Source organism: Lithobates pipiens, unplaced genomic scaffold (genome assembly GCF_037356315.1).
Source record: "Lithobates pipiens isolate NorthernLeopardFrog02 unplaced genomic scaffold, aLitPip1_a1.2 Scaffold_3, whole genome shotgun sequence".
Lineage (NCBI taxonomy): Eukaryota > Metazoa > Chordata > Amphibia > Anura > Ranidae > Lithobates > Lithobates pipiens.
Window position 1 is genome coordinate 55,388,975 of NW_027507790.1, and position 15,735 is coordinate 55,404,709.

Consider the following 15,735-nt stretch of genomic DNA (forward strand, 5'->3'; position numbering starts at 1 on the left):
TGCGCAGTTTTAAAGCATGCCGTTGTGTATCAATTTACTTGGCGTAACATCTTTCACTTTATACAAAAAAAATGGGCTAAATAGTTTGGGGATCTAAGTAATTCTCTAGCAAAAAACACTCATTTTAACTTGTAAACAAATATCAGAAATAGGCTTGGTCCTAAGTGGTTACGTTGCCATTTTCAAGATTTAGGATTGCTATCACTTCTACTCAGCATTAGTTGATACATGACTGTACATCCAAAGACAGTACCCTCTGATACTGTGTTCCTTGGATAATTTATTAATATGCCTGTTGAAACATCATCATAAATCATGTCATTACCTAAAAGTATTCATAAAAAGATTCAACAATAAAAATATTTAAGTATTTAAAAATAGAATACAGGCATATACTATTTGATCGAATTAATGATTCCAAGTCGAATCCCACTGAAAGCTTAATGTTGTAGTACAAACCTCCTGATACAATTCAAATTGGCTTTGTTTGGAGAAGTCTTGCAGTGGACAAGCATTTTGTTATTTGAGCATGGCAACTGCTTCTACAATACAACTCCTTCACTAAGACATTTGCAACATCTACTGTGCTTATACAGGAAACTGTTCTTAATGCAAGTACTATACATAAGTCTGACTTGTGCATATTTGCTTTATTAACCAGCACATTTTTTTTTTTTTTTTTTTTAAAGAACCATAAATATTTGACACTTCAGACAGAACAGTTAAAAACACATACATACACAAAGTTAGATAAATCCAATGATACCAAGAGAAACATAAAATAGAACACTTTTGGTTGGAATTATTAAAATATGGCATATGCATATTAACAGAATACAGTACACTAAATCTGTTAGCCAACAGGTAGACGGGAACCAGGTCATCATACCACAATATCAAACTTCTCCATAGTCTCAGAACAGCAGTACAGATTGTGAATGCATTTATGTGCTCCTGTTTTACAGCTGGAAGACTGTTGCCTTTAAGGGCTTGTACACAGACTCTTTGGCCATGGTCCTTTCCCATTCCGGAAAAGACTGCAGCTACAATCCACTGAAACCAAACAGCTGTAGCTACAGAGAAAGCCTTAACAAATGCTAAAGGACTTTATCCTATGATTAAACTCTGCAGCTGTAGATCCATGCATACTAAGTACATTGGTAATAGAGATCAACAATATTTGATCAAGATTTAGCCCAACTTGTAAATGTAGAACTGTTGTCCATAGCAATTTACACCCGACTGTTGAATTGTAATAAAAGCTTTTTTTTCATAAATCTGGCTCTCTAGTACCAAGTTCCATTTAGTATTCTACCTAAGGCTGGATTCACACCTATGAATTTTTAGTGCTTTTTGCATTTTGCACTACAGATTGTGTTCCACAGGAAACCATGGTAAATGGACTGTAGTACAAATCGGCAAAATGCAAAAAGCACTGAAAATGCATAGGTGTGAATCCAGCCTAAAGCAATGTCTCAAAGGCAAAGTAGCACCTGCCACTATGTTGTATCTAGGCATTTGTTATATGCCTATTAGACAACTGTGCAAAATTTAAGTCGATGGCTGGGTAATGCAATCAGTACCACAAACTGCCATGAATTAGAAAAATTTAAAATAAAAAGGTTTACTAACATAACACTAGACTAAAAAACCCTGTGTTGCAGCAGCTTAGGAAAAGCACTTGCTAAAAACATGACAAAAGTAGTGCAATTTCTGGATATAACAAGATGAAGTAAACAGAAATCCAAGTAAAGCCAACAAAACTGACTTGTAACAAACTGCTGCAGAATTCTTACATTAAAAAGGTTAGTGGTCATTTTTTGTTACAATGCCTTTTCAGAAGCTTGCTTAAAAGTAAAAAAAAAAAAAAAAAATGCTTATAATGTTGGTGATTTAAGTCAAATTCACTATAATCCAATGCCCAGAGCATGAAGGAGCAGTGTACAATTTGGTGAAGTAGATGGTTCAGTAGGTTGAAAAGAAGGGAAAAAAGTAAGCATGCTGGCTGCACACATCAACCACCAGTAAGCCAAACTCTGAAGAGATATTTTGTATACATTTTAATGGCAGCTACTCTACCCCATGACCAGATTACTCATTGTTTGTGGGCTTTACTCCTTTCAGCTTAATACAGCCTTGTAAAAACAAAACAAAGGGTGAAGACCCTTTATTAGCTTGCAGTTTGTATGTTGATTGGAGAAAAAAAAACCTGATTGTCGGGAGGTGGGGGGTGGTGTAAGGGCTGGGGATACGGGCTATGTGACTGCAGGTATAAGATGCTTGCGCTTAATACATCTGCCTTCAAAACCTTCTTGTTGCAGAAAATTCTTAGCGGCTCTGACAGGCAAAGTATCTGTACTTCCTGACAGCAATGAAGCTTGCCCATCATTTCATACCAACACATCCTACTGGCCAGCGAGGCTGCCCATCAAGATAGGTTGCCTGTCAAAACAGCCTGAGATTTGGCAGTAAAAAAACGATTTGAAAGACCGCTGCAGGAATGAAATGCACTTCATAACTGCAGCAGTCCCAAGTCACTCCCACTCCAACAGTTTCTATAAAACTATGGATATATGCTGATGTATCTTGTAAATTTACTAAACACTTTGATACTGTCCCTTCAGCTTAAAAAAGCAAATCAATGTACACCATTATCACCATTTCAGGTCAACACAAAAGGCTTTAGGAGTTGCCAAGTTCATTTTCAAAATGTCAGTTATTTAAAAAAAGGGACAGTATAACCTTTTCCAGTGTTAGATACTGAAAAACTGGACAATACATGGAACAACCCTGTAAACATCAACACTTGTCAGTGTCCAACATTTCAACATGTTCTTTACAACCCAATTGCCAACTTACAAAAAGATCAGAAAGTGTTTTTCCTTATGAAAATGGCAGAATATATCAAAAAATTTTTTTTTAAAGAATTTAAAAGATAGGCCACTAAAACATTGTGTCTGCGCTTGACTATTGATACATATAAGTGGGAATTGAACAATGGACTGGAGCAGGGTATTTAGCATTAACACCATCAAAATAGAGGGACAACACAAGTGCCCTACTCACATGGGTACACACTGCAAGTTATTGCTGAGTGATTCACTGGCCAAGCAAAAAAAAATAAAAAATCAAGGCTTTAGCTAATAGACACACGCCAATGTGGATTGGCAAATTTCCTGACTGTGACTACTACAGTTTTTTAAACATCAAAGTTGCACAAATGTTTTAGACAACACAATTTAAGTTTTTTAATGGCAGGAAGGTGAAAAGGATTACTCTCCACCTGGTTTCATACTTGCAGCAGATTCCATCCTTGATAGATGCTCAAGCATGAAGTGCATCAGCTTCTTCATACTTTGCAAATAAAGGGAACCCGTCAGCACAGACTTTGCAGCATTGTGCATAATGATGTGACTACTCCAAAAACTAGCAGAGTTTCTAGAGATGAGCAAGGATAACATTGGATGGGAGCCTTAGTTACAATCGGTAGCCATCCTGACTAATTCCCCAAAAATCTTTATGGCCCCAGGTTGATTGCCTCAGCTTCCAAACGAGGATAAAAGCATGGTCTAAAGGGATGAGTGATCAGAGAAATGGCGTATTCGCAGCAGCTGAATGTGGCTGGCATATGCTGGGCTGTACCTTCCTGGACTGCTATAATCAGACGTGTTCACATATTTCCCAGGACTCCCTGGAATGGGGCTGCTCCGCCCAGGAGTAGAAAAGCCAAGGCCACCTTGGGAGTTAGAACTACAGATTTCAGACTTGTTTCTTCCTGATAAGACAGCAGGGCTTGGCCAACTATAAGACAGTACCAGAGAAAAAAAAAACACATCAGCTGACAAAACCATTAGCAAATGCACAATTAACAGAAGGCAAAAATAAAATAAACCTTTACACTGATTTCACAATACCTTTGTCGTTCTGTACTGGAGTAAGACAGAACATCTGTAATCCACCTGGAAATATGGTGGTATTTCTGAGCATCAATTTCCACCTTTTCCACAGCTGCTAAAACATCATTGTCTAGCTTAGAAGGTTCTTTCCTGAAAAATTAGCAAGATAATTATGCAATACAGCTTGTGAAAATCGGACAGTAAATTCTGTTGCAACCAAGAATGCTACTTGGCCATAATCTAGCAAGGAAAAACTAACACTGTGTGCCAAGTCTATATGGAAAAAAATAAAAAAAGTTTTGTATGCATCATGACATTTATACATGCACCGAGGGACACATGAATCCTTACAGACTGCAGCCTATAATAGAAATGGACACTGGCAACATAACAAAGGTAATCCCATTTAAAGTAGTACTGAGAGCATGAAAAACTGGAAAGAGGAGCATGTCTCAATGGACTCAAAGTAAAATTTTAAGGCAAATACAAAAATCCTATTTTCTTTCTATTGGGAGAACATGAGAATTTTTAGACTGTAGGGGTGTTCAAAAAGCAGTCCAACAACAAGGTGCTCTACAAAGCAGCAAAGGCTATATGACTCAAACACAGAAAACTGTCAGTTTATATAAACATTACTTTTACGTCCTATTTGAGAAATAAAGCTGAAAAGGCACGTTATTAAAAGTTCAAGACTTAGAAATAACATAATACAACATACATACCCAAGTAGAAATATTGCTCTATAACTTTGGTGTTTTACTGGTGTTTTCATAATTACTTGTGAAGCAGAAGGTTCTGAAAACGAATTTGAGTGTGGCAGCTCATCACTGTATCCCAGAGGTGGTTTGCCTGAAAGGCCGATATTGGAAAGGGCTTCACCAGCCCGCAACACACCTGAACTCTCTGTCCTAATCAGTGAGCTTTTGGATTCAATGTCTGGATCATGAACATTCATTCTATTTCGCTTCCCGACAGCCGAACCTGTATGAGACACCTCACCATCTTCTTTCAGATCTGAAAATGACATTTTCTCAAACTCTGCTAAGAGATTGGACACGGGAGACAACATGTTCTCAAAATCCTGCTGATGCCCGCAGTCACTACTCAAAGGGCTGCAGTAACCATGCTTGGATCCTTCTTTATGAGGACTACTGGGTATTGGTGTAGTGTCCATTATGCATTCTGGTGCTGAGATTGTCTCCAAATACAAACTGTTCTTCAGTGCTGCATTCTGTCTGTTTTTTATTTCTTCAAGACTTATGTCTTCCTCATCATCCAAGAATGCTCCCACAGAAACAGAATTGGAGCACGTTTTACTTTTTCCTGTAAATAAGTAAAGAGAAGCATAAAAGGGAATGCATTTACTGTTCACACAGACATTTGCTATTTTACTATCAATGCATGCTATGAAGAAGGGAATGTGACATGAAGGAGCAAGGTATCAGGAGTGCGGTCATACCATTTTTCTTCAAAGCTCATCTAAAATGTATACCGATAAGGCATTTTACCTTTTCTTAAAACAGTTTACAGTATACGGTTTACAGACTCGTGACTCAGAAGTTAGCAACTGGTTGACACACAAACAAATTTCCAGATTCAATCCTGTTCATATACACTTGGTGTTTGCACATGTTACTTACAATTGCATATACTTTGCCCGATTCCTACCTGCTGGAGATGGAGTTTTAAATCTGTTGCAGATTTCATGGTCAGTTTGCAATCTCTCACTCGCCTTCTTACTCAGGTATTCCTCCAGCTTTCCCAAACCTTCCTGGGATGAAAGATCAACAAAACAACCTAGAAACTCCCAATACTCCACCCACGGGACATCCAGCTCGTGAGCAAGCTCCCTGCAAGTGATCAAAAGTAGAGGGAACAATCAGTATAGTGTAAAGCAGAACATGTACCAATGTAGCAGCCAACGCTGTCATTTACTTACCAACAGTTTCTCTATAATTTGCACATATTGCTAGCACCCTCAAACCAAGTATGGTGCTCCCAAGCAGGGTGGATAAAAATCAATGATTTTTATAAACAATTAATCTAATTTTTTTTTACTTTTAATCAAATTTTTTTTTTATAAAATGCTTTTGGAGTAAACCTTTAATATAAAATAGTTTTCTATTCAAGATACATTAATAAATTTAGTTTTAGCATGAAATTGAGCTTAGTTGTGTAGCATGAGGCTGTATATTCTGCACTATTTACATTTTGCACTACATTGATGCATTCACACAATTTCACAGTAAGCATGTAACAGTAACCTGAGATAACACAAAGTTCAGGAATATTTTTAGCACATTGTTATCCAAATCTATGTACACTACAAACTATATGATTGGATCGGTTCCAATATCGCCATTTTACTAACCTGAGAGCTTAGAATTCTAAATAAGAAACCTTCATTTTGTTTGCAAATATTAATGATTCTAACTACCAGCAAGAATAAGTGCTTACATTTAAAAAAGTACCTGTCTTTCCAGATCCATCATGGCAGTGCCTATTGGTGGGCATCCACTCACCTGCTGCCGCTACATCCCTCACCTAGTTCTATCACTGCCGCATCACCAGCCATCCCAGTAAAGTGAATGGGACTGTCAACAGCGGGTCAAAGAAAGAGCCGCTGCGGGACAGAGATGATAGTTGCTCTTTAAAAATTATGATTTAAATAGATTTAATTTAAATCAAGACTTGTTATACTAGTGATTTAAAATACTTGATTTAAAGCCAATCCACCCTGGTTCCAAGATACCAATTGTTTATGATTTGAAACACCTACTCCGGTAAAAGGTCTTCGTCGTAATGTAAAAATTACCAGCTAAGTCCTAGAGAATTTTTTCAGCCTCAAGTTTTACTGAATACACAACTTTATAATTTAATTCCGGTTTCTCATCTAACAATCTCAAAGTAAAATAGCCCACAAATATACAGCTAGGTTTTCAGATTTCTGGCAGGACACGATTTTCCCTCAAGCAGGTTTCCAGACAGCATTGTAACAGGATTTTCTGGAATCAAGAGGCATGCACCAATAGCCATCAGTTACCTGACACAAAATGCCTACAGACACACCTTTGCACTGTGGTGCATTGCAGCGATGCATGCAATTCATTGTCAATTGCACCCCAAAATGCACTACCCATGTGATTTCTGCAATGAGCTTCTACAGGGCAGCCCAGTCAAATGAACAGTCTTCACACAATACGTGTGCATCAATGCAAAACACCAGGGCAGACAGGTCTGAAAGGACCCTAGAAGGTACATTTAAAATTTTAGGTTAGCCACATTTTTCTAGGAATGTAAAAGTCAATCTTACCTTCCTACTCTTTCCACACCTCTTTCTGGATCAGTTTTTCTGATATTGTGAAACAATCCAGCCCTTTCCCGTGGTGGAGTCTTCCAAGTTCTTCTAAACTCCTCAGCCTAAAAAAAAAAAAAAAAAAAAAAAAATATTATATATATTTTGTAACACTGTCTAAATGCGAGTGTTTTTTTAAGAAAATTGAAAAGGGAGGTGTGTGTGTGTCTCATATATATATATATATATATATATATATATATATATATATATATATATATATATATATTTATTATATATATATTTATTATATATCATACATACATATATATATATATATATATATATATATATATATCATACATACATATATACACACACAGTGCCTTGCGAAAGTATTCGGCCCCCTTGAACTTTTCAACCTTTTGCCACATTTCAGGCTTCAAACATAAAGATAGAACATTTTTATTTTTTGTGAAGAATCACCAACAAGTGGGACACAATTGTGAAGTGGAATGAAATCTATTGGATTTTTGAAACTTTTTTAACTAATAAAAAAATGAAAAGTGGGGCGTGCAAAAATATTCGGCCCCCTTGCGTTAATACTTTGTAGAGCCACCTTTTGCTGCGATTACAGCTGCAAGTCGCTTGGGGTATGTCTCTATCAGTTTTGCACATCGAGAGACTGAAATTCTTGCCCATTCTTCTTTGCAAAACAGCTCGAGCTCAGTGAGGTTGGATGGAGAGCGTTTGTGAACAGCAGTTTTCAGCCCTTTCCACAGATTCTCGATTGGATTCAGGTCTGGACTTTGACTTGGCCATTCTAACACCTGGATACGTTTATTTGTGAACCATTCCTTTGTAGATTTTGCTGTATGTTTGGGATCATTGTCTTGTTGGAAGATAAATCTCCGTCCCAGTTTCAGGTCTTTTGCAGACTCCAACAGGTTTTCATCCAGAATGGTCCTGTATTTGGCTGCATCCATCTTCCCCTCAATTTTAACCATCTTCCCTGTCCCTGCTGAAGAAAAGCAGGCCCAAACCATGATGCTGCCACCACCATGTTTGACAGTGGGGATGGTGTGTTGAGGGTGATGAGCTGTGTTGCTTTTACGCCAAACATATCGTTTTGCATTGTGGGCAAAAAGTTTGATTTTGGTTTCATCTGACCAGAGCGCCTTCTTCCACATGTTTGGTGTGTCTCCCAGGTGGCTTGTGGCAAACTTTAGACAAGACTTTTTATGGATATCTTTGAGAAATGGCTTTCTTCTTGCCACTCTTCCATAAAGGCCAGATTTGTGCAGTGTACGACTGATTGTTGTTCTATGGACAGACTCTCCCACCTCAGCTGGAGTTCTCTGCAGTTCATCCAGAGTGATCATGGGCCTTTTGGCTGCATCTCTGATCAGTCTTCTCCTTGTCTGAGCTGAAAGTTTAGAGGGACGGCCAGGTCTTGGTAGATTTGCACTGATCGGATACTCCTTCCATTTCAAAATGATCGCTTGCACAGTGCCCCTTGGGATGTTTAAAGCTTGGGAAATGTTTTTGTATCCAAATCCGGCTTTAAACGTCTCCACAACAGTATTACGGACCTGCCTGGTGTTTTCCTTGGTCTTCATGATGCTCTCTGCGCTTTCAACAGAACCCTGAGACTATCACAGAGCAGGTGCATTTATACAGAGACATGATTACACACAGGTGGATTCTATTTATCACCATCAGTCATTTAGGACAACATTTGATCATTCAGAGATCCTCGCTGAACTTCTGGAGTGAGTTTGCTGCACTGAAAGTAAAGGGGCCGAATAATTTTGCACGCACCACTTTTCAGTTTTTGATTTGCTAAAAAAGTTTAAAATATCCAATAGATTTCGTTCCACTTCACAATTGTGTCCCACTTGTTGGTGATTCTTCACAAAAAAAAATTAAATTTTATATCTTTATGTTTGAAGCCTGAAATGTGGCAAAAGGTTGAAAAGTTCAAGGAGGCCGAATACTTTCGCAAGGCACTGTACATACATACATTAAAGTGGTGTCTCACCTTTGAGGGGCTCATGGGTCCAGCAAATGCTCTAACTGTTAGTGAGGGATCTTTGGGGCTGACACAGTATTTGGGCTGAGCAAGAACATCAGGCTGTTCCTTTGTCCAGGGTACTCCAATAATTGGGAAAGAAGAGTTATCCTCCGCACGAAGTAGAGGGACATAAAAATGCCCTGGGAATAAAATGGTAGCAAATTAGAATTGCAAACTCCTACATAAAGCATACATTGAATAAAAAAACAAAAAAACACAACAAACAGTACACTTGTATATAGTAGATCCTAAAGAGGATTGTCGTAAAAAGATTTTCTAGGATGGACAATGCTCTTTGGTCTATTTTGACATTTGTTGTTTACAAGTTAAAAAATAAAATCAGTATTTTTTGCTATAAAATTACTTAGAAGCCCCAAACACACACATTACATTATATATATATATATATATATATATATATATATATATATATATATATATATATATATATATATATACACACACACACACACATACATATATTTTCACCCTAGAGAATAAAATTGCGGTCGTTACAATACTTTGTCACATCGTATTTGCGCAGCAGTCTTACAAGCGCACTTTTTTTTGGAAAAAAATATTTTTAAAAAATAAAAAATAAAACAGTAAAGTTAGCCTGATTTTTTTTTTTTGTGAAAGATGTTACGCTGAGTAAATTGATACCCAACATGTCATGCTTCAAAGTTGCGCCCGCTCGTGGAACAGCGACAAACTTTTACCCTTAAAAATCTCCATAGGCGATGTTTAAAAAAAAATTCTACAGGTTGAATGTTTCGAGTTACAGAGGAGGTCTAGGGCTTGAATTATTGCTCTCACTGCAACGATCGCAGTTATACCTCACACATGTGTGGTTTGAACATACCAGAGTTCATATGCAGGCGCTACTCAGGTATGCATTTGCTTCTGCACGCAAGCTTGGCGGGACAGGCACATTTAAAAAAAATCTTGTTTATTTTACCTTTTATTTTTATTTTTTAAAAGAACAGTGTAAAAAAGTGTCACTTTTATTCCTATTACAAGGAATGTAAACATACATCCCTTGTAATAGAAAAAAAAAGCATGACAGGACCTTTTAAATATGAGATGTGGGGTCAAAAATAAAAATGTCCCTTTAAAGCTATGGGTGGAAGTGACGTTTTGATGTCGCTTCCGCCCCTGCAATGATATGGAGACGAGTGGGGGCCATCTTCATCTCACTCGTTTCCATGCCAAGCCTAGGTGCAGACGTGATTGCCTCCGCCACTGCCGGCAGCTCCAGTTAGCGGTGGAGGGCACCGGAGAGCGGCGGGCAGTCTCCAATCGCTGATAAAAGTGATGTTGTGGCGAATCTGCCGCAGAGACCACTTATCTTGAAGTAGACCACCCGCTGAAGAGGATACTGGGGTTATGACAGCTAGCTACTACCATAACGATATTCCTCTTCAAAATTAGTGATGTAAAACGACAGGGGCAGTTCGTAAGTGGTCAAGTAAAAGGCAAAAAAAATTTGGGGATAGGGTAGAGATGCATTTGAACACCTGTCAGTTCCATTTGTTCTGTTTACCATTATCATTGATTGTGAAAGTGATTGAAAAGTCTTAAAAAAAAAAAAGTTATACTTGCCTCCTATGTGCAGTAGTTTTTCACAGAGCAACCTGGATCCTCCTATTCTCGGGTTCCTCTTCACTGCTCCTGGCCCCTCCCTACTGTTGAATGCCCCCACAGCAAGCAGCTTGCTATGGGGGTAAACGAGCTGCAGCTCTGTGTCTCCATTCAGACACGGAGCTGCCGTTCGACCCCCGCCCCTATCAGCTAACTGACTTTGACAGTTGCGGGAGCCAATGCACTGCTGTCGTTTCTAAGCCAATCAGGAGGGAGAGTCAGGGATAGCCGAGGGACAACAGTGAGTACACCTTTAATCACTTCAGCTCCGGAGGATATGGCTGCTCAATGACCAGAGCACGTTACAATTTGGCACTGCGATGCTTTAACTGGTAATTGTGCAGTCATGCAATGTGGTACACAAATGAAATTTGCGTCTTTTTTACTCACAAATAGAGCTTTTCTTTTGATGGTATTTGATTGCCTCTACGATTTTTATTAACGGAAAAAGGCCGGAAAAAAAAAAGTAGAAAAAAAAAAAAAAGTCAAGCGTATATTTATTGGTCTGCGCAAAAGTTATATCGTCTACAAGCTAGGGTACATTTTCGGGAATTTACGCAGCTTTTCATTTATGACTCCTATTCCCCCCCCCCCCCCCCCACTGACCCCATTTTGGAAAGTAAAAACCCCACGGAAATTGCTGAGAGGCATGTTGAGCCCATTAAATATTTTATTTTCTTGTCACAAGTGATTGAGAAATGACAAAAAATAAAACGTTAGAATTGTCACTAAAGCTATTGCTCACACATGCCATGTTTATATGTGGAATTGCACCCCAAAATACATTCTGCTGCTTTTCTCGAGTATGGGGATACCACATACGCGGGACTTTTTGGCAGCCTAACCGCGTACAGGCCCCCGAAAACCAATCATCACCTTCAGGCTAAGAGCGTAAATTTTTGATTTCACTCCTCACTGCCCATCACAGTTTTGGAGGGCATGAAATGCCCAGATAGCACAACTCTCCCCCCCCCCCCAAATGACCCAATTTTGGAAAGTGGACACCAAGCTTTTTGTCAAAAACAAAAAAAAAATGTCTTTCTTAATTTTCAAAAACAAAATGAGAGCTGCAAAATGCTCACAATGCCTCTTAGCAAATACCCCAGTGTCTACTTTACAAAATGGGGTCATGGGGGGAGGGGGGTTATGCTAGCTGGACATTTTAGGGCCTCCGTAATGATAGGTAGCGAGGAGTAAAATCACAATTTTATACCTTTAAAAAGCTTGAAGGCGGTGCTTGGTTTTCAGGGTCCTGTACGTGGCTAGGCTCCCAAAAAGTGTCACATGTGGTATCCCCATACTCAGGGGAAGCAGATGTATTTTGGGATGTAATTCCACATATAAACATGCCATGTTTGAACAAAAATTTTACGCCCTTAGAAAGTGGCATAAAAACTGTAATTTTCCCGAAACTTGTGGCAAAATATAAAATATCCCATGGACATGCCTATCAGCAAATAGCTTTCCAAAAAGGGTTCATGGGGGGGTTTTGACCTGTCCTGGCATTTTATGCACAACATTAGAAGCTTATGTCACACATCACCCACTCTTCTAACCACTTGAAGACAAAGCCCTTTGACGCTTTGTTTATATGAAAAAAGATATATGTATTTTTTGCTAGAAACATATATTTTTTTAAAGCAAAGGCCCTACAGATTAAAATGGTGGGTGTTGCAATTTACACAGTGATTTTTCGAACGCATTAAAAAAAAATAAAAAATAAAACACACTTTGTAATTTGAATGCACCAACACACACTATATTGCCCAAAAGCTTGATGATATCAAAAAAAAATAAAAAAAAATCTTATGCCGCGTACATGGACACCAAACATGACATGCTTTAAAATTGCGCACAAAACGTGCAGTGGCGACAAACTACATACATTTTTAAAAGCCTTCACAGGTTACCACTATGATTTACAGAAGAGTCCTACTGCTAAAATTACTGCCCTCGATCTGACAGTCACGGTGATACCTCACATGCATGGTGAAATTGCTGTTTACATACAACACAGATGCTTGAGTTGCACTTTGCGTTTACATACCCTGGCAGAATTTATGATTTCTTGGCCATTTTTCAGAGAATATGAATAACACAAACATTTTTAACTCATGGTTAGTGTTTGGCTGAAGCCATTTATTATCAATCAACTGTTTATTCTTTTTTTAAATCATAATGGCAACAGACTACACAAATGACCCCGATCAAAAGTTTACATACCCTGGTGATTTTGGTCTGATAACATGCACATGAGTTTGAATGGCTATTAAAGGTAACCACCCTCACCTGCGATCTGTTTGCTTGTAATTAGTGTGTGTATAAAAGACCAATGCGTTTATGGACTCCTGACAGACCCTTGCATCTTTCATCCAATGCTTCACTGACATTTCTGGATTCTGAGTCGTGGGGAAAGCAAAAGAATTGTCAAAGGATCTGCAGGAAAAGGTAGTTGAACTGTATAAAAAAGGAAAAAAAGGGATATAAAGAGATATCCAAGGAAACAAGAATGCCAGTCAGCAGTGTTCAAACTCTAATCAAGAAGTGGAAAATGAGGGGTTCTGTTGAAACCAAACCAAATTTTAGCTACAGCTGCCAGGAAAATTGTTCGGGATGCAAAGAAAAACCCACAAATAACTTCAGGTGAAATACAGGACTCTCTGAAACATGTGGTGTGGCTGTTTCAAGATGCACAAAAAGGAGGCACTTGAAGAAAGATGGGCTGCATGGTCGAGTCAGCAGAAGAAAGCAATTACTACGCAAATGCCAAAGTATCCTGCTTACAATATTCCAAACAGCACAGAGACAAGCCTCAAACCTTCTGGCACAGTCATTTGGGGTGATGAGATCAAAATTGGAGCTTTTTGGCCACAACCAAACACACTACATTTAGAGAGGAGTAAACAAGGCCTATGATGAACGGTACAGAGGTGGCTCGCTGATGTGTAATCTACAAATGTCGCAGGAAGTTTGGTCAAAATTGTTGGCAAGATGAATGCAGTGTGTTATCAAAAAATACTGGAGGAATATTTGCATTCATCAGCCAGGAAGCTGCGCATGGGACGTAATTGGACATTCCAACATAACAATGATCCAAAACACAAGGCCAAGTCGATATGTCATTGGCTACCGCAGAATAAAGTGAAGGTTCTGGAGTGGCCATCTCAGTCTCCTGCCCTCAATATCATTGAGCCACTCTGGGGAGATCTCAAAACGTGCAATTCATGCAAGATAGCCCAAGAATTTACAGGAACTGGAGGCTTTTTGTCAAGAGGAATGGGCAGCTTTACCATCTGAGAAGATAAAGAGCCTCATCCACAAATACCACAAAAGACTGCAAGCTGTCATTGATGTTAAAGGGGCAATACACGGTATTAAGAACTGGGGTATGTAAACTTTTGATCAGGGTCATATGGATAGTTTCTGTTGCCATTATGATTTAAAGAGTAAACATAATAGATTGATAATAAATTAATTTAGTCAAACACTAACCATAAGTGAAAGAAAAGTTTGTGTTATTCATATTCTCTGAAAAATGGCCAAGAAATCAAATTCTGCCAGGGTATGTAAGCTTATGAACTGTATTTAACCACTTAAGCCCCAGACCAATTTGCTGGCCAAAGATCAGAGCACTTTTTGCGATTCGGCACTGCGTTGCTTTAACTGACAATTGCGTGGTCATGCGACGTGGCTCCCAAACAAAATTGACGACCTTTTTTTTCACCCACAAATAGAGCTTTCTTTTAGTGGTATTTGATCACCCCTGCGGTTTTATAATAAATACCCCCCAAAAATATATAAAAAACACTTTTCCACAGTTTAGGCCGATACGTATTCTACATATTTTTGGTAAAAAAAATTAGCAATAAGCATTTGATTGATTTGCGCAAGTTATAGCGTTTACAAAATAGGGGATAGTTTTATGGCATTTTTATAATTTTTTTTTACTAGTAATGAGGGTGATCAGTGATTTTCTTCAGGACTGCGTCATTATGGCGGACACATCGGACATTTTTGGGACCATTGCTATTTATACAGCAATCAGTGCTCTACAAATGCAGATACCTGTGTAAAATTACACTGGCAGTGAAGGGGTTAACCACTAGGGGGCAGTGTAGGGGTTAAGTGTGTCCTGGGAAGTGATTCTAACTGTGGGGAGGAGTGGCTATGTGTGGTACGTTACTGATCTCTGCTGCCAATCACAGGGAGCAGAGATCAGTGACACTGTCACTAGGCAGAACGGGGAGATGCTTGTTTACGTTAGCATCTCCCCGTTCTTCCTCTCCGTGAGACTATCACAGGGATCCCCGCGGAAAGAGTCCACGGGAACAGCGACCCGACTCGCTGAGCTTGCCGCAGGACGCCTCTTAAAAAGGTCAACCTACAGGTACGTTAGTTTGCCTGTACGTGCCATTCTACTGCAGTATATCTGTGTGAGACGGTCGGCAAGTGGTTAATTGATATTTTACATTTCCTGAGAAAAAAATTAAACTATCACCTATGATAGCAATAGGTAGTGAAAGGTACCCGTATGAAACCCTATAACTCTCCTCTGCGCTCAAAGCATCTGACCACACCAAGACCGGTGTGATAAAAATGCTTTTCCAACGGCACTGTTTACATCCAGTGAAACCTAAGTCATGAAATTCTTGTAGCTTCCGGTTTCTTAGGCTATAGATGATTGGAGCCGTTCTGGTCTTCAATCAGCTGGCGGAACCACTGGCTGCACACACGTTCCCTCCCACTGAGGCAAATTAGCCGCTAGGATTGCCATTACATGAAAAATGACCGCTGGCTGAAAAGAATGATACCAAGATGATACTTAACCA

General features: G+C 39.0%; 1 protein-coding gene across 2 annotated transcripts in view; it reads right to left on the bottom strand.

The window, feature by feature from the left end:
* Window positions 1-229: 229 nt before the first annotated feature.
* Window positions 230-15,735, bottom strand: part of ANKLE2 (ankyrin repeat and LEM domain containing 2) — a 147,851-nt gene continuing 132,345 nt past the window's right edge. For both annotated transcript variants that reach the window (XM_077461722.1, XM_077461720.1), the window contains exons 8-13: window positions 9,233-9,405; window positions 7,210-7,316; window positions 5,565-5,746; window positions 4,619-5,219; window positions 3,915-4,046; window positions 230-3,801 (exon numbers count right to left, since the gene is read on the bottom strand). In XM_077461722.1, coding sequence (XP_077317848.1) covers window positions 3,570-3,801; window positions 3,915-4,046; window positions 4,619-5,219; window positions 5,565-5,746; window positions 7,210-7,316; window positions 9,233-9,405 — 1,427 coding nt within the window. In that variant the 3' untranslated portion in view covers window positions 230-3,569. The remainder of the gene's footprint in view (window positions 3,802-3,914; window positions 4,047-4,618; window positions 5,220-5,564; window positions 5,747-7,209; window positions 7,317-9,232; window positions 9,406-15,735) is intronic.